General features: G+C 40.8%; 1 protein-coding gene and 1 pseudogene across 2 annotated transcripts in view; one reads left to right on the top strand and one right to left on the bottom strand.

Annotated features, from left to right (window-relative positions):
• The window catches only part of TXNL1 (thioredoxin like 1), a 34,257-nt gene extending 33,492 nt beyond the window's left edge, over positions 1-765 (top strand). For both annotated transcript variants that reach the window (XM_045296154.1, XM_004703005.3), the window contains one exon: positions 531-765. Coding sequence is in view for 1 of the 2 variants with exons in the window: in XM_004703005.3 (XP_004703062.1) it covers positions 531-560 (30 nt within the window). In the remaining variant the exon portion in view is untranslated. The remainder of the gene's footprint in view (positions 1-530) is intronic.
• A 4,134-nt stretch (positions 766-4,899) lies between these two features.
• Positions 4,900-19,338, bottom strand: part of LOC115871634 — a 66,839-nt pseudogene continuing 52,400 nt past the window's right edge.

The following is a 19,338-nucleotide window of genomic DNA, read 5'->3' as shown; positions in this document are numbered from 1 at the left end:
TGATCTGTCTCATTGTATGTCTACATCCTAAGGGAGAAGTCTAGAAACCTGTTGAGCCAAAGACATGCGTATGACGTACACAGTTTTAATTCCAGAATTAAACATACACAGTGACGACAAACATACACAATTAACACACATACTTTTAATTTGATTATTTTTGTGATCGACACCTGATTTCTAATTGCCTAAAACATTGTGCCAAAGGTTTTAAACTTAAATAGCCGCATCTTTTTAAATTAACTTTTCTAAACTGTCAACCCTGTTTGAAAATTTGCATTACTGAAAACAGTGTGGGAAACAGAAAATAGCGTGCATGTATTTCATTTTTAATTCCTTGAGGTTGGGACAGGGAGTGGGGAGGTGGGGGCAAAGTTAGCCTCAGCAGTGAAACTACACTGCATGCAAAAAGAGATTCAGGCATAAAAGTTACACAGGTTTGAAAAATGATGATCACAATGGTGTTTGTGAAAATAACCTGCATTTATAAATCTATATTCTGTACAGATAAAGTTATTTTTGTTTTCTAGGTAGTTGGCAAAAAAGGAGAGAGTCACTAAGGTACAAAAGACACTGGAAGACCATGTTGCAGTCCAATCTACAGCTCCTGGATAATTGCTTGATTCTCGCCAGAGACTGTCAAAGTTTCATTTGTTGCCATTACCAATAAATCATTGCTTTTGTTCTGATGGTTTCACTGGTGTTTCTATTGTAATCTTGATCCATGCAATTGTAAATAAAAGTCACTACCTTTGCCACATTTAATTTTTGTCATTCTAAATAAGTATGTTCTCTTTACGGTTCATAGAAAATTGGTCGGCTTCGAGCTTTGGAAGAGACTTCTGGGTCTGGCTGTGTGGCTGGAAAGCCTGCCCCTCCTTTTCGAGGGGCCGACTGCCGGGAGGACGTGCACTCGTGAGCTTACATGTGTGTATGCACACCCACGGAGCCGTCAGGTCTCCAAAACCATGAGGTTCTAAACTGTAATATTGTGAACTCTATTAAAATGTAAATGGCTGGGGTAAATGGACTTGGAACAACTGACCGTGTTCAAATGAACACTAATGCGCTGTAGTTTATTAAAAGATGTTTAGGTATTTGGGTATCAGAATTACCAGCTTACTAATGACCAGAAATAACACAGTGCAGCTCTTTTTTTCCCCCCATAGATTCTCACATCATGGTTTTTAATTTCTGAGCAAGCTTTAAACATTTGAGCCATCAGTGCCCAGGCAGACATGATTTTGATGATGTGTTCCACCGTCTCCCATTTTGCTTTTCTTTCAGCTACATATTCTGAATAAAACCTCTTCGATGCTTTAAAAAAAAAATTGAGTCAGCCATTTTTCTAATTAATGGCTGAAAAAAGGAAATTGTGAAAAGTATACTTTAGTCAAATATTTGTGAACTTATCTACCAAAATAGACAGTGTAGCTATAAAGAGGACATGATTTAAGGTTGACAATGAATTAGCCAAGGTCTTTTGAAAAAGACCGACAAAATAAACCATCTGCTCTTTATTTTATTGTAAGCTCTAATCTGGAAAGCATTGGGTAATTTGATTTTGGGGATTTTTTTAGTTTGAGTACTTTAAAAGTTTAGTGTTTGAAAGTGTATGTACAGTTGTATAAATTGTGATTCTGTTAATTAAATGCTGCAGTATAATACCATTTGGGGGAATTTTTGTCTCGGACTTTGGTAAATAGTTTGCCTTTGAGAGACCAATGTACTTATACATGTTAATGACAAAATTATGCACAAGTATTAGTGTTGTAGTCACTTTCTGAAACCCAAGTGTCTTTAGATAATGTCTACTTCATTTGTGTGTGTCTGTTAGCACATCTTTACCTTGTCTGTAGTGATGTCTTTTTATCTTAGGTATTGTTTACTTACATTGTCTTGGACCAAGTGGTGGGAGAAGGACAAAAAATAAAAGTGTTACAACATTCCTTGTATAGACCCTCTCAGATTCATCACTGCTGAAATCAGTTAAGATGGAATAGAAATTGTGTTTTACGGTTTTGTACACGTAAACAGCCTCTTGGGTGGTTGTTGAAGTGCCTCATCTTAAGTATTGCTGACCTCATCCTATTTACACTTGACAATTTGAAAACCCAATGAGAGTGATTTTGGTTTTTGTAAAGGATTGGGCATCAGATTGATATTTTTCATATAATTTTTCTATAATTCAATTGACAGTATATAAACATTCCATAATTCAAATTGTAAATAGTGAAAAACTATTGTTTATAGGTAACTGTAACATGTTTCACTGACGAGAAATTTTAATATTATAAATAAACATGCATAATTGATATTATTTAAAATACAAACTGAAATCCTGATGTTTTCTCCTAAAAGAGTGTGTGTATTCATGTAGAACACACTGAATTTTCCCAGTTGAATAAGAGCATTTGAAAAATGTAACCCTTGCTACCTTAACCATATCATATCTACTATATAGTCCTTTCTAGTAACCCAAAGCTAGGGATTTGGCTTTGTCAGGTTTCCCCCTGATTTGCATATTTTTCATTATATTTAACATCAGGATACCTGTTCAATGTGGAATGGCAGTGCCCTGTCCATAGTGGGAAGAAGTATTTCCTTAGTGAAGCTGTCAGTGTTAGGCCAAACACCACAGTGTCCCAAGTTTGTGCCCATAACTAAAAACCCAACAAAAAACAAACTACCAGCTAACTCACTGCTGACTCAGGGACCCTGTGAGTTTTTGAAACTGATTTTACAGGAGAAGGGATTTCTCCCACGGGCTTAGTTGGTGGTTTCGAACTGCTGACCTTTTGGTTAGCACCCAATGAGTAACCACTATGCTACCAGGGCTCTTTTTAGAAACCCAAATACTAGGTGTTTTATTGGCAGACATTTATAAATCTCCTTTGGTCCTCTTTGCCATCTCGCTAGAGATTGCTTCCAGTCTCAGCAATGTTGGAGGCAGCCAACTTGATGTGAGTCTAAAGCAACCTGCCTTGTGGGTCAGAAGGTTTGAGTGTATATTTGCAGTACTTTCATGTGTGCTGTTAATGTACAGTAATTTGATTATGACTCTAAGTCGGCATGAACTTGATGGCAGTGAGTTTGTTTTTTATACAATTTGGGCTGCTAACTGCACGGCCAGCGGTTTGAATCCATCAGCTGCTCCTTGGGAGAAAGGATGCTTTTTTCTCCTACAGAGTTACAGCCTTGGAAACCCACGAGCAGTTCTCTGTGTGGTAATGTTTTGCAGTGACGGGTGGGGTTTTTGTTAAACCAGTTTGTTCCATGTTATTTACTACTTTAATAAGCTTTAAAGAAATGGACGTGCTCTCAACTGGGTATTTTTTTTGTAGGTATCTTCTCTGGGGTTAGTCATTTCTTTTTTTAAATACCCCCCAAAACAAACTCAATACCATCACGTCAATGCTGACTCATAGAGACCCCCTGTGGTTTCTGAGACTTAACTTTACCAGAGTAGAAAGGTCAGGCTTTCTTCCTAGGAGCTGCCAGTGTGTTCTTACTGCCGACCATGCAGATGACAACCCAACTTGTAACCAACACAAGTAACTTGAAAATACATCCATTGAACTGCTAAAGAAACACACTGAAGGAAGACCATGTTCGTTTAAAATGAACATTTTTTTTTCTTTTTTAACATTTTATTAGGGGCTCATACAACTGTTATCCCAATCCATACACACATCAATTGTGTAAAGCGCATTTGTACATCATTTCTCAAAACATTTTCTCTCCATTGAAACCCCCGACATTAGGTCCTCATTTTTCCCCTCCCTCCCCGCTCCCCCCTCCCACATGAGCCCTTGATAGTTTATAAATGGGTATTTTGTCATATCTTGCCCTGTCCGACGTCTCCCTTCATCCACTTTTCGGTTGCCTGTCCCCCAGGGAGGAGGTCACACACAGTTCCATGTAATCGGTTCCCTCTTTCCTACCCATTCTCCCTTTACCCTCCCTGTTTTGCCACTCACACCACTGGTCCTATAGGGCTCATCCGTCCTGGATTCCCTTTATTTTCAGTTCCTATCTGTACCAGTGTACCTCCTCTGGTCTAGCCAGTCTTGCCAGATAGAATTCGAGTCATGGTAGTGGGAGCGGGGAGGAAACCTTTTGGAACTAGAGGAAAGTTGTATTTCTCATCATTGAAAATGAACATCTTATAAGAGGTGTCATTGTGCATGTTACCCTTGCAAACCTATGTGTTGTTTTATAATACAGCATTTTCTGTGAGGTAAATGGATTTTAAAATCCTGAATATTTTGTTCTCCAATTAAACATGCTTATAGTTTCTTGAAAGTAATTTGTAAGAATAGGCCATTTTAAGCATGTTTTTAATACAAATTATTGTAGCTCTAAGTTTTTTATATGCCTTAGCAGTATAGGAATGAGTGGGCAGAGTATGACCCATGTCGGGTTAATAACTTGATATATAACCATGCCTCTCAATTTACTGGAATTTGGACGTGTCACTAACATTGTACAGAAAAACTAGGATCAAAGTTTAGGTCTTAGGTGACCTAAAAAGTGTTCAAACATTTCTCCTTTACATTTGCTCAACTGTCTATGGAAAGAGGAAATTAGCTGTGGAGTGCTTTTTAAGTTGACCAGGCGAGACCGAGTTGTGAAAACCCATAATTTGCTGGTAAGTATTTGTACATGCATAGCAGCACTGGCGGGTTATGTTGCTAAAGAGCAGGATCTTGTTGATGGGTGTTCACTTGTTAGCGCTGTCATTTTGAGCAAGTAAACATCCACTGGAACATCAGCTTTCTCCTGTGTGAAAATGCGAGCTCTTCCCTCTCGGGCTTGTTAAGGAGATTAGTGGAGCCTTGCTTTGTAACTGGAACAAGGATTCGTTTCTGCTTTCATCTCACGGCACTGCTTTTTAGCTCATTCTGGGTTGGCAATAGCCAACTCGTTAACTTCAACACCTGTTTCGTCTCCAGGAGCTTTTCCAGAATCATCACCCTGAAGCTCCATGAGTTTTCCCAACTCAAACTTGAGCTTCTTCAACATGTTTACTTTTCTGACAAACATCTTGGAGAGAGAATAGATTCACAAGCCTCTTCAATGTCTTACCTCGTTCTGTCTGGAATCAATTTATTGACTACTTCCAAATCATTTGCATCTCCTGGGTCATGATTTCTATCATTTTTCTTCCAGATTTGACAGGTCTGTTGGTATTGAGCATAAATGGTCTACCAAACTTGAGTGGTGCATTTTTAGTAAGACCAACCCAGAGAAGGCGAAGCAAGCAGCCACCATCTGTAGTCTTGACATCAACATGAACTTCAGTCCTGGTCTCCCATTTTTGACCATGACGCACTTGTCACTAGTAAGATCCGTGATGGATTGGAAGTTGGTCAGGCTGTTTTTGTCCTGAACATCCTCAGTAATTAGCTTGAGTTGATTAAATATCACTCTGTTCTGCAGATCAGCAAGGCTCACTTCAGAAGTCATCCTCCAGGCCATCATGCAATTTTGATTCCTGGAGTCCTGAAAACTAGTATTTTCCCAATATTTTTAATATTGAATATAGCTAGTGCTTTCACATCATACCAATTTTTCTCAGAAAATGGATGTGCCTCTTGGTTCCTTTTTGGCCACCATTTTCCCTCTCTTTCTACATGTCAGATCATCAACTTTGTATTCAACAGTTTATTTTAACCATTTTATCGGGGGTTCTTACATATAACAATCCATACATCCATTATATCAAGTGGATGTGTACAATTGTTGGCGTCAACAATTTCTAAACATTTTCTTCTTGAACCCTTTGATATCAAGCTCTTCCCACCCCCTTTTCCCTCCCCTGCCACCTCTAAACCTTTAATACATTATGTGTTGTTATTATTATTTGTACATATCTTACATCACCCATTCTGTCCCTTCACCAACTATCCTGGTATTCATTCCCCTCAAGGGGAGTTATTCTGCTGTTTTTGCTATCTGTTCCCCCTTCCTTTCCCTTCCCCTATCCTCCTGGAATCGTTACTCCCATACTGATTCTGAGGGGTTTGTCTTTCCTGAATTCCGTATATTGAAAGTTCTTGTCTGTGCCGCAGTATGTACACAGGTCTAGCAGGATTTGTGAGGTAGGAATGAGATCATAATAATGCTGGGAGGAAGGATTAAAGAATGAGAGGAGTGTTTTGTGGTGCTAAACCACCCGGGATGGATTTTCTCCTCCGTGCAGTCCCAATTCATGAAAACATCCACTTTTCCATGGATGGACTTGTGGGTTTCCACCGTGACCCCTTGCCATCACCTTGATAAGGTTATCTATTTTTGAATTTTGAATAATTACACAGGCTGGTGTGCTTCGTCCATGTGAGCTTTGTAACTTCCCTGCTAGATGGCTGCTTGTTTGGCTTCAAGCTTTTAAGACCCCGGCCACTATATATTTTAATAGCTAAGCACCATCTGCTTTCTTCGTCACATTTGTTTATGCACCCAGTTTGTCTTCAGCAATCATGTTGGGGCGGTGCTCATCGCCCAGTTTGGCCACCTTTTATAATACCTCTAAGAGCCAAAAGGGTGAAAGTACAACTCTAGGGGTTACTTAGATCCATAGAATTTTTATGAGCTGACACTCAGAAGCTGATTGTCTTCTTAATTTGTCTTAGTTTGGGAGTGCTGCTGAAATCTACCATTGGTGACCCGGCTGATATTTAAGAATTGAGTGGCATAGCTCCCAGCATCATAACATGTAAGTCACCACTATATGACAAATTGACAGATGGTGAGTCTAGTAGATCCATGGGCAGAAATGTGGTTTTACTGCTTCAGGAAGGAAGTAGGTAACGGAGTCATTTAGGTGATGAAAATTGAAGTAGGTATATGAATGGGAAGGCCAAACTCAACATTTATACATTAAGGAGTGAGAGGCCAGGGCTCCACTGGAGGGAACCTTTAGATTTGTGGATTGCATCCCACTAACATTCTCCTAAGTAAAAGTTATTCCCCATGATGTCCCACATAATAATGCCAATTTTAAGGTCGTACTTGTAAGCACATGGCAGCTAGTATACACTTGAAGGTTATCTGCCTGAAGGTTGTCTGTCATAAAAAGCAATCAGACCCTATTGTCTGCCCCACGATAAGTAGGGCCTGCTCCCTTTTTATAAGGATCATAGATTGTTCCCCTGGAGAAAAGTACAAAGACACCTAAGGTCAGGCGAGCTCAGTGAGGCTGCAATCTTGACTCTAGAGCATGCCCACCTTATTACTTGTGTGTCTTCCTATCATGGGTATGCCTCTAGTGCCTCCCCTGCCTATTGTGTGTATACCCCTAGCTCATCCCTCTCATGTTACCTGTATACCTCTTATACAACCCCTTCTTGTTAAGCATGTGCTTACCGCGACCCGGGTACTGGAGATTATATAAGTTTCTGAGACTACATTAAGCTCACTCACTGTGCTCGAACCTGGTTCCTGAAGCAGCTATGGAGGTGAGCTCTTGCATGATTTATCTTGTCTGATGCCTCTAATTTTCCCCTCAATCACACAACCACTCCTTTAGACTCATTCAGTTGTGGGGAGGTTGGTCCCCCCAAAGTAGTAATAAATATTAAGTGTTTGTCCTCAGAATAGTAAACAAATACAAGACAAAAAAACAAAGTGATATTAAAGTAGAGATAAAGAAGTCAAGAGGGAGTAGTCATCAGTATCAAATGTTGCAGAAATTTCGACAATGGCTGTGGTATCCAATTTGCATTCCATTAAATTGTGGAAACAATCTTCCTAATGCCTAATTATAAGAACCATTGATTATATTAATCTTTGGCTACAGTGTAATATAAGATAGAATAATAATTTATAAATTATCAAGGGTGCATGGGGGAGGGGAGGGGAAAAAAGGAAAATGAGCTGATTCCAGGAACCCAAGAGGAAAGCGAATTTTGGGAATAATGAGGACAACAAATGTATAGATGTGCTTTGCACAATTGATCTATGTATTGTGATGAATTGTATGAGCCCTAATAAATTGATTTAAAAAAAAAATCTTTGGCTGAAGGGAGAGCATCAGCAGATGTAATAATTCTGAAATCCTGCCCAAGATGTAGAAACGTTTGTAGTCCATTTTAACAGTTTTACATGACAATTATCAAAGCTTAAAGATTGATGCCAATATTTTTCTATAAGAGATTAAGTAGGCTTTCGCCAAAGAGTATATTAAAATGGTCACCAGATACAGGAGAAGATGCTCAATGGTGTTAGCTATCTGAGAGATGCGAATCCAGACCACAATGAGATATACTATTTCATATTTAATCTGTATGTTAATCTGAGAAGATGGACTAATGGCATCAGGATTGGAGGAAGGCTCATCAATGACCTTCAAAACACAGATGACACGACTTGGCTTGCTGAGAAGGAAGAGCAGTTGAAGTGCTTACGGATGAAGATCAAAGACTACAGTCTTTTTTAACAGTTCTATTGGCATATACCTCACATATACAATTCAATAGTTCAATCATAGAAATAAGAGTGTATAATCATCACAATTTCAGAGCACTTTCATCCTTCTTGTGCACATTGTAATTAACTCCCCTGCCCCTCAACATCCCTTTCCATAACCCCAAGAAACCATTAATCCAGTTGCCAAAGTATTTTTAATCTATTTAAACCACTGGATTATGTGGTATGTGAATTATGTGTCAAAACTGTTATAAAAATAAGAACCAATGCACAAAACAAAGACTACAGGCTTCAGTATCAATTATGCCTCAACACTAAACAGCCCTCACAATTAAACCAATAAGCAACATTATGATAATTGAAGAAAAGATCGGGGTTGTCAAGGATGTTATTTTACTTGAATCCATAATCAATGCTCATGGAAATAGCAGTCAAGAAATCAAATGATGAATTGGGGAAAATCTGCTGCGAAAGACCTATTTGCAGTGTTTAAAAGCAAAAACTATCTCTTTGAAAACTAAGGTGTGACTGGCTCCAGTCCTGGCATTTCCTATTGCCTCGCATGCATGCAAAAAACGGACAATGACTGTTTAAGACTGAAGAAGAATGGATACGTTTGAATTATAATGCTAGCGGAGAATATTGAATATACCATGGGACGGCCAGAAAATGAATGAACCTGTCTGGGAAGGAGCCCAATCAGAATGCTCCTTAAAAGAGAAAATGATGAGACTTCGTCTCACATACGTTGGCTATGCTATCAGGAACCAGCTGTGTGGCCCATAACAAACTACAGACGTCCTTGAGGAGAATGGGACAGCTAGAAAACTCAGGTGTGCTCAGGCAGAATCTGTACATGGATCAAGAGGCAGTTGTGCAAACAGAATAAAGGAATACCACATGGTCTAAAATTAAGAAAGGTAAAAATAAATAAAACCTTAGTTCTAGAGGGGAAAAAATAAAATTAAGAAAGGTATTCCTGAGGATTGTATCTTCACCATACTTATTCAATCTGTGTGCTGGACAAATAATCAGAGAAGCTGGCTTATATGAAGAAAAGTGTAGCATCAGGATTAGAGGAAGGCTTATTAACAATCTGAGGTATGCAGATGACATAACCTTTTCTCGTTGCAAATGAAACACTTGGTGATGAAGATCAAGGATTGCAGCCTTTATTTAGTATGGATTACAACACAATGTATGGAAGACCAAACTCTTCACCACTGGACCAATAGGTAACATGGTAAATGCAGAAAAGATTGAAATTGTCTACAGTGATGCAAAGCAAGGATGTCATTGAACATTGAATAAGGAAGATCAAGGGGAAATTCATGCATTTGAATTATGGTACCGTTAAAGAATATTGCAAGTGCTGTGGTCTAACAAAAGAGCCAACAAATCTGTTTTGGAAGAAGAATGGCCAGAATGCTTCCTTAGAAGCAAGGATGGGGAGGCTTCACCGTAGGTGCTTTGGACATGTTATCAGGAGAGATCAGTCCCTGGAAAAGGACATTATGCTTGGTAAAGCAGAGGGGCAGCAAAAAACCGGAAGACCGTTAACAAGATGAATTGACACTAGCTACAACGACAGGCTCCGATATAAGAACGATCGTGAAGACGGCCCAGGAGCAGGCAGCATTTCACTTTGTTGGACACAGGGTCACTGGGCTGGAACTGATTTCACAGCACTTTACAAGAACAGCATCAGGAGACGGTGGATTTGGGGTTTTTTTGTATTTCAGACCAGCAGGCGCTGGACAAGGACATCATGCATGGTACAGTAGCAGGTCAGCCCCGAAGAGGAAAACTCTCCACAAGATGGATTGACACAGTGACTACAAGAGTGAGCTCAGTCTAGTTACATTAGTGAGGATGGTGCAGGACCAGGCAGTGTTTCATGCTGTTGTAGGCAGGGCTACTACGAGTCAGACCATATTCAAAAAGAGAAGGAAAATAACAAATGTCCGTGAGACTGGGGGGAAATTGGAACCTTTAACCATTGCTGATGGGAACACAAAATGAGACCGCTTTTGTGGACAGCAGAGTGATGATTCTTAAAAAAAAAAGTAACTATAGAACCACCATATGACCCACCATCTATTTCTAGGCATATACTTACTCAAGAGCCTTAAAAGCAGATATGAGTTCTCCAATGTTCATTACAGAATTATTCACAATAGCCCGCTTAAGACAAATGGCTGCATAAGTAAATGCGGTGAAGAAAGCTGATGATGCCCCACTATCAAAAGATATAGTGTCTGGGGTCTTAAAGGCTTGAAGGTAAACAAGCGGCCATCTAGATCAGAAGCAACAAAGCCCACATGGAAGAAGCACACCAGCCTGTGTGATCACGAGGTGTCAAAGGGATCAGGTATCAAAAAATCAAATTATTGTTAATTAAGGGGAGTGCAGTGGGGACCCAAGACCCATCTGTAGGCAACAGAACATCCCCTTACAGAAGGGTCACAGGGAGGAGACAAGCCAGTCAGGGTGCAGTGTAGCAACGGTGAAACATACAACTTTCCTTTAGTTCCTAAATGCTTCCTTTCCCCCACGCTATCATGATCCCAGTTCTACCTTACAAATCTGGCTAGACCAGAGGATGTACACTGGTACAGATAGGAACTGGAACCGGGGAATCCAGGACAGAGGATCCCTTCAGGACCTGTGCAGAGAATGGCAATACTGGGAGGGTGGAGTGGAAAGGGGGAGCCGATGACAAGGATCTACATATAACCTCCTCCCTGGGGGATGGACAACAGAAAAGTGGGTGAAGGGAAACGTTGGACAGTGTAACATATAACATTATAATAATAATTTGTAAATGGTCAAGGGTTCATGAGGGAAGGAGGAGCGGGGACGGAGGGTAATAAATGAGTTGATATCAAGGGCTCAAGTAGAAAGCAAATGTTTTGAGAATGATGATGGCAACAAATGTAAAAATGTGCTTGACACAATGGATGGATGGATGGATTATGATAAGAGTCGTACAAGCCCCCAATAAAATGATTTAAGGAAAAAAAATTACTCACAATAGCCCAAAAGTAGAAATAACCCAAATGCTCCCCAATGAATGGATAAACAAAATATGGTACATACATACAATGGAATACTACTCAGTAAATAGGAGAAATGAAGGCTGGATGAACTTCATTTGGATCTTGAAGTATTCAAATGGATCTTGAAAGTATTATGCTGAGTGAAATAAGTCAATCACAGAAGGATGAATGCATAGAGTATGATCTCACAAATATAAAAACACAAGTACAAACAGATGTGTAGAGAACAACATTTGTGACTTCCAGGGGGATGGGCAGGAGGGAGCAAGGGGAGGCTATTGTTTATGGAACACTGAATTTCCTTTTACGGTATTTGAAAAATCCCAATGATTAAGGTAAGTGTTACATAGCTCATTAATTGCTGTTCATGCATTGTACACCTGTAAAAAGTCACATTGGCAAATGTGTGAGAGATATATTTACAACAAACAATGACCAAAACAAAATGAGAAAGAGAAAAAAGAGCACCTGCTCAGGTTTCTTATGTATAACCAAATACCTCGTGGGATTTGGCTGCTGGGTTTGGAGGTAGAGGGTCTTGGTTTCATGAAGCATCCCACTTAAAAATGGTCTTGTGCACAAGATTTACCCAATGCACACTGCCTTTTGATGTCTTCACTGCTGCTTCTATAAGCATCGATTGTGGATCCAATCAGGATGAAATCTTTGACAACTTCCATCTTTTCTCAGTTTATCATTATGCTTTCTGTTGGTTTTGTGAGGATTGGGGGTTTTCTTTACATTGAATTGTAATCCATATTGAAGGCTTCCACCCTTGATTTTCATCAAGTGCTTCCAAGTCTTCTTCACGCTCACCCAGCCAGGTTGGGCCATGTGCCCATCGCAGGCTGTTAGAAGCCTTCCTCCAATCTTGATGCTGCATCCATCTTCATATAATCCAGCGTCTCTAATTATTTCCTCAGCATACCGTTTATTTCTTTTTTGTTTTAATAAATCATTGGGGGCTCTTACAGATATTATGATACAGAAATAACAATCCACAAATCAACTATATCAAGCAAATTTGTACATAATTTGCCATCATCACTTTCTTTTTAATCATTTTACTGGGGGCTCATACAGCTCTTATCACAATCCATCCATCCATCCATCCATTGTGTCAAGTATACTTGTCCATTTGTTGCCATCGTCATTTTCAAAACATCTTTCAACTTGAGCCCTTATTATCAGCTCTTTTTTCCTTCCCTCCTCCACAGTCTCCCTTGTAAACCCTTGATAAATCATATATATATATATTTTCATATCTTACACCCTCTGTATCCCTTCACCTACGTTTCTGTTATTCATCCCCCTCAGGGGGTGTGTGGGTGAGTAATACATCCATCATTGCTATCAGTTCCCCCTTCCCTGCCCCGATGTTATTGTCTTCCTATTACTGTTTCTTAGGGATTCATCTGTCCTGGCCTCTGTGTGTTGAGAGCTCTTATCTGCATCAATGTACACATTCCAGTCTAGCAGGATTTTTGAATTAAGACGGGTCATACAGTGTGTGGGGAGGAAGCATTAAAGAACCAGGAATGCTGTGTGTTTCATTGGTTCTATCCTGCACCCTGGCTGAATCATTCCTTCCATGAGACCCTTCTTTGAGCGGCTGTCCACTTGTCACAGATGGGTTTTAGGTCTCCACTCTGACCCCTCTCCACATTGATGAAATTGTTTGTTTTTGATCTTCTGATACCTGATCCTGTCGACACCTCCTGATCACACAGGCTGGTGTGCTTCTTCCATGTGGACTTTGTTGCTTCCCTGCAAGATGGCCGCTTATTTAACTTCAAGCCTTTAAGACCCCAAGCACTATATCTTTTTATAGTGGGGCACCATCAGCTTTCTTCACCACATTTGTTAATACACCCATTTTATGTTTGGCGATTGTTTGGGAAGGTGAGTCTCACAGGGTGCCAGGTTATTAGAACAAAGTGTTCTTTGTGTTCAGGAAGACCTAGGTAGAGGCCTAAACTCCATCTGCTACCTTAATAATTTCATGTATAATTATATGTACATAGATCATAACCCTATCCTTATAAATTAATACATTTACATATATACTTACCTTTATATATGACCTTTGCCTCCTAGATCTTTTCTCTGATTTCTTTTACTTTCCTCCTGCCCCACTGTCATGTTTACCCTTCATTCAGTTCTCAGTAATTACTCTCAGTGACACTACATTACAATTGATCAAACCCCACCTGGCATTCAACATCCTCCTCGCTATCAGTTTTAGATCTCTTGTTGTTCCCTTGTCCCTGAGTTTGTTGGCTCCCTGCTCCCTTTCTCCCATCTCCTCCTCTCCCATTGCCTTCCCCTACCCCTGTCACCCCCAAACCATCATCCCATTGTTTTCTCCTTGGGATTGTTTATCCTGCCTATCTTGTATAGATAGACATATTTTTTTAAAAAGTTTAAAGCCTATAAGTATTTCCAGGTCTATCTGCTGACTTTTATAAATGTCCCAGGTCTGGTGAGGTACCAAGTACTGCTCCTGAATCAAAAGTCTTTTTTCGAGATTCCTTGGGGACTTCATGACTTTGGCCCCTTGCTGCTCTGTTGTGCTCCCATTGTCATTCGTCCCGCTGTGTATGTGTGGGGAGGGAGGGGTTCAGACCAAACTCACTTCCTGAACTGTGTCTCCCAATATTGTCCCTTATCAGGGGAGCCAGCCCTTGACAACATCACAAGCCCGCAGGTGCAATTGTATGGCTGTAGTATATAAAGATTATAGTAAAATCATAGAGAATCAGAGAGATAGGAGAGAGAGAGTAAAATAAAGGAGTCAGACACATTTCATGGTGGCATGCTCACCTCAGCCTCTCTTGATGGTCCACATGGAGATTCGGAAGAAGGAGAGCAGGAGAGAGAACCAAGGGGGTGAGGGAAGGAGGGGAGCCTGGAGGAAAGGAACATCTTTATTGTGTTGGAGCTTTTATAGGTAGCCATTAATCATGCATATCCAGGAGTTACATACATCACAAGGTGGGTGCTAATCACCCACCCGAGCTCACAGGTGAGGAAACCCAATACCTATATTGGGGGAAGGCATGAGGGGGGATGGGTGCCTCAGCGGGAAGAGATCTACACGGAGACAGAATCTACTATGTGCTCACTTTAAGGCATCATAGCTGTTAAGGGGAGAAAGTGTGGGAATGACATTTAAAGCAGGATAATGCCCTGGTCATATTTCCCTCAGCGTTAGTTTCCCACAGTTCCCCATAAAGCTCTGGGCCAGTGCAGGGACATCGCATCTCGTGTTAGGGCCGCCCCCTGGTCCTCTCTGTGCATTGGTTGCTTGGTGAAGGAATGTCCTCATGGAGGCTTGGTAGACCAGATGAGGTTTCTCTCTCTCTCTCTCTCTCTCTCTCTCTCTCTCTCGTTTCCTCTTAGTTCAGCATATAGTTTAGATAAGTATGGTGAAAGGATACAACCCTGACATACCTTTCCTGATTTTAAACCTTGATCTGTTCGAACGACTGCTTCTTGTTCCATGCACAGGTTCCCCAAGAGCACAATGAAGTGTTCTAGAATTCCTATTCTTCTCAATGTTATCCATAGTTGGTTATAAGCTACACAGTAGAATGCCTTTGCCTAATCTATAAAACACAAGTAAACGTTTTCTGGTATTCCGTGCTTTGAGCCATGACCCATCTGATGTCAGCATTGATATCCCTTGTCCTACTTACACTTCTTACACTTCTGGCAGTGCTCTGTCAATGTACTGCTGCAACTATTGAACGATCTTCAGCAAAATTTTACACGCATGTGACAATAGTGATTGTTTGATAATTTCTGAAAACTGTAGGGCCACCTTTCTTTGGAATCTCTTCTAGTCAGTTGGTCAGTATGTTAGTCTGGGTAGACTAGAGAAACAAATCCATGGACACACATATGTGTATAAGAAAAAGATTTATATGCAAGAGCAATTGAACATTGAGAAAACATCCCAGCCTAGTCCAGATCAAATCCATCAGTCCAATATTAGCCCATATGTCCAATACCAATCTATAGAGTCCTCTTCAGACTCACGAAACACATGCAATGATGCCAAATGCAGAAGATCACAGGCCAGTGGGTAGAAAGTCTTTGGATCCAGTGTCATTGGAAACATCTCAGCGCTGGCAGGGGTCTTTGCATCAGGGTGGGTCCATGTGTCTTGTCAGCTACTATGTCTCGCAGGGTGTGAGCAGAGAGTTTCCCACCTCCAAGGAGGAAATACCAGAATTCCCAGAATCCTTAGGGGAAGGCTATGCCCACACAGAAACCTCATTGGCTGTAACCTCATAGACAGGCTAGACTCCACCCCTACATGCCCAATCCTCAAATTGACAATTATATAACTACCACAGTCAGGCACCTGTTTTCCAAATTTCTTGGCATAAACTAGCGAGTGCTTCCAGGGCTTCATTAGTATGTTGAAACATTTCAATTGGTAGTCAGTCAATTCCTGAATTGACTGAATTCTTGTTTTTACTAATGAGGAGCCTTGGTGGTGTAGTGTTGGGCTGCTAGCTCAGAGACCAGCAATTTGAAATCACCAGTCATTCTGCGGGAGAAAGTAGAAAGTCCCAGAAACCCACAGGAGCCAGTTCTGCTCTGCCCTGTAGGGCTGTTATGAATCAGAATTGATTTGGCGGCAGTGAGGTTTTTTTGCTTGCTTGAACCAAAATCCTTCAATTAATAAAGAACGTCTGTTTCGAGTATTTTGCTCTTTAAAGAACTATCTATGTGGGATGATATTGGCCAATAAAAAGATTGGATAGGAATCGGGGCTGGGGAGGGGGCTGAGTTTATCTTAATGAGGGAGGAACAATTTCAAAAACATGAGAAGAGTGGCGTAACTGGAAGAAAGAAATCCTCGTCACTGAATTGTGTATGTCGAAATGGTTGGGTGGTGTATGTACTAGGTGTGTGTGATCAGCACAAACAACAAGAAGGAATGATTCCAAGGGTTCTATGATGGAGAACATAAAACGCTGCTTTGAAGGTGACATTAAACACGTATGTCTTTCCATGTGGTCAGGTGCATTATCTCCTATATTTTATCTGCCCCAATTTATTTTTCTTGATGTGCACTTACCCTTTATATAAAACTCTCTCTTATACATGTGTTTCTGTGGATTTGTTCCTCTTGAACTTAAGAATAAAGTTTAATCTTTATTCGATGAATCTTACATGAATGTACATGACATTTTGTTTGCATTTTACGTTTATAATCACATACACACACACACAGTAACAGTGACTCTAGTTTTCAAATGCAGAAAGCATGGGGCTTATCCTTTTCCATGTGAATGAAATGAACTCCACAGCCCTCCTTCCCTCCAGAGACTTTGCACTGATTCTAAGTCCAGTTTCTTACGTTGTCTTCTGGCTGCGTGTTCAGTGGCCACATTGCAGATGTGGTTCAATATAATCTTCTTAAAGAAAAACCCTTCTCTAAAGCTTTGTAAGCGTTCATGGAACACAGATGGGATGGAGTTGACAATGGCTTTTTGGAATGAACTGCTACTTCCTTATCGGCCTCCTTGAACTTGTCTCATATCCATTCTAGTTTCCAAATGTACCTCACCTAATGCTGCGTCACCAGGGAGATCAGTGAAACTACTATTTAAAAAAAAAACTTTTGCCTCCATGTTTATTAGACTAATAGTTAATGAACATTGAACTCCAGCGCATTCTGTTGGGCCTCTACTGTATTTTCTTTCCTTGATGCCGAGTTCTCTGTCAATCAATATTCTTTCATAGCTTTAACTCTCAAATTGAGAGAAAATGACTGATTCAGCCCAGTATATCTATACTTTAGGAAGGTGTTTTGCTCGCTTTCTTTTAATGTTGAAGTCTTAGTTTGCTAGTGCTATGATAACAAAAATACTAGAAATGTGTGACATTTAAACGGCAGACATTTATCTTAAATTGACAAGAAAGCTTTGGAGGCTCAAAGTCCAAATCCTGGGCTAAGCTGTGTGCCTTCTTTCTCCACCGTGTAGGCTGCATCTTCCTTGTGCCTTTGTTGAGGCTCCCTTGACACTGGGCACTGCCCCCATGCGTGTCTGTGCTGCCTTTTTCTTATTAAACAATTTTATTGGCACTTTGTCCACGTATCATACAATTCAATGGTTCAGCCTTATCAAGAAGGGTTGTACGATCTTTACCACAATCAATTTTAGAACATTTTCTTTTTCCCTGTACTCGTGGTTATTCGTGTAATTTTTTTTTCAATTTTGGCAAAAATATACGTAATAAAACATTCACCAATTCAACAACTTCTAGGGGTATAATGCAGTGCCACTGATTAGACTCTTCATGTTGTAGAACCATGATTGTTAACCCTCACTATTAACATGAACTCAATGCCCCCCAAGCAAAATTTCTTCATCCTTCACCCATGGTGACCATAGGTCAAGCTTGGTTTCTTTCTTTTTCTCCAGTAGTATTCTTGATAAAATATTCACATAGCATACACTGCCATAGTTAAACTGCTCTAAAAAGAGTTGTACACACATGTGATAGGTAGGTTTGTTGTGCCAACATGGCCAATACACACATGCAGGATTAGTTGAAGGGCGGAGAGATAAATGGTTCAGCGAGCCTCGCCTCTCTCTCTCTCTTGCTCTTTGATCATCAGACCAGTGTGTGGCTACCTTGCTTGTTCTGTGTCTCCATTGGCAAACTACACTACCTGTGGGACACCTAACCCCTGGACTGTGTCGCTGTAACTTGAGGCTCCTTCAAGACCTGCTTCGCCACGCTATTGGAATGTACATCTCTTGAGCTGGGGACTCTCAGACCCTGCCATCCGCTGACTGTTGGTGACCTGCCTTGCTGTTTGCTGCCTATGCCCGGATAGCCTGAATTGCTCTACAGAGGACTACCCGGTGACCCTCAAGACTTGAAGGGCTGCCAGTGTCTCACAACTGTCTCACGGGAGTGAGTTGCACTGAGCCATTTGTACTACTTAATAGATCCATTGACTTTATTTCTTCTCTTCTCTATCTATATAAATATATATAAAAGTATTAGTGTCCTGGTTTTGTTTCTCTAGAGAACCCTGTCTAACACAACACATCATCACAATCAGCTCTACTGTGCCTTGCCCCCTCCCCCTCCCCCTGTCCAGCTTTTTTCTAAGATATCCTTCAGACAGGATGAAGTTCAGGAGTAAACCTGACCATTAACACAATGAAAGAACCCCCATATTCATTTTCAGAGGAACGTTTACAGGTAGGGTCAGGGCTTCCGCACAATTCAACCCCGAACAACTCATCAACTATGTATTTTAGCACGATGCTGATTTTCACACAAAGGCTCTCCTTCTGCTGGTCAGTGACAGGTTTTCTGAGCGCCCTCAACAATGTGGACCAGCACCTTTATTTATCAGAGTGACTCCAGCACAGTCACGAATCCCCCCAGCCTCCGCCCCTTGGAATCTCCTGAGTGACCCAGGCAGCAGTTCTGCGAGAAACTTTCCATGAAAACCTTTGCCCGATTTAATTTCCAGGAAGTATTCACCCTGCAGAAGAGGAGTCAAGCAGGCAACACAGATGTTTCAACTTTACCGCACACACGTCTTTCGGTTTCGCTGAAATATTGATGCATGACAAGGGGGCACAAATGGCAGCTGCTTGACCAGATACTGGAGTAAAAGTAGTCCCTTTATGGGAGTAAGCAGCACGAGAGTTCAGACAGCAAGGATGCTAGAGACAAAATGGTGTCTCTTAACAAAACCTTTCAGCTCTTTTCCAGAAATACTACCTCAGAGACCGAGTTCTGATGCCCTCCTGTGGAAACAGGGGATGGGCACCTTCCTAAAACATTCCCTGGCTCCCCCTCCTGA

This window comes from Echinops telfairi, unplaced genomic scaffold, assembly GCF_000313985.2.
Source record: "Echinops telfairi isolate 266 unplaced genomic scaffold, ASM31398v2 ScPeMD7_7400;HRSCAF=8409, whole genome shotgun sequence".
In the NCBI taxonomy this organism is placed as follows: domain Eukaryota; kingdom Metazoa; phylum Chordata; class Mammalia; order Afrosoricida; family Tenrecidae; genus Echinops; species Echinops telfairi.
The sequence above is the reverse complement of the archived record's forward strand: the minus strand, read 5'-3'. Positions and strand labels throughout refer to the sequence as shown.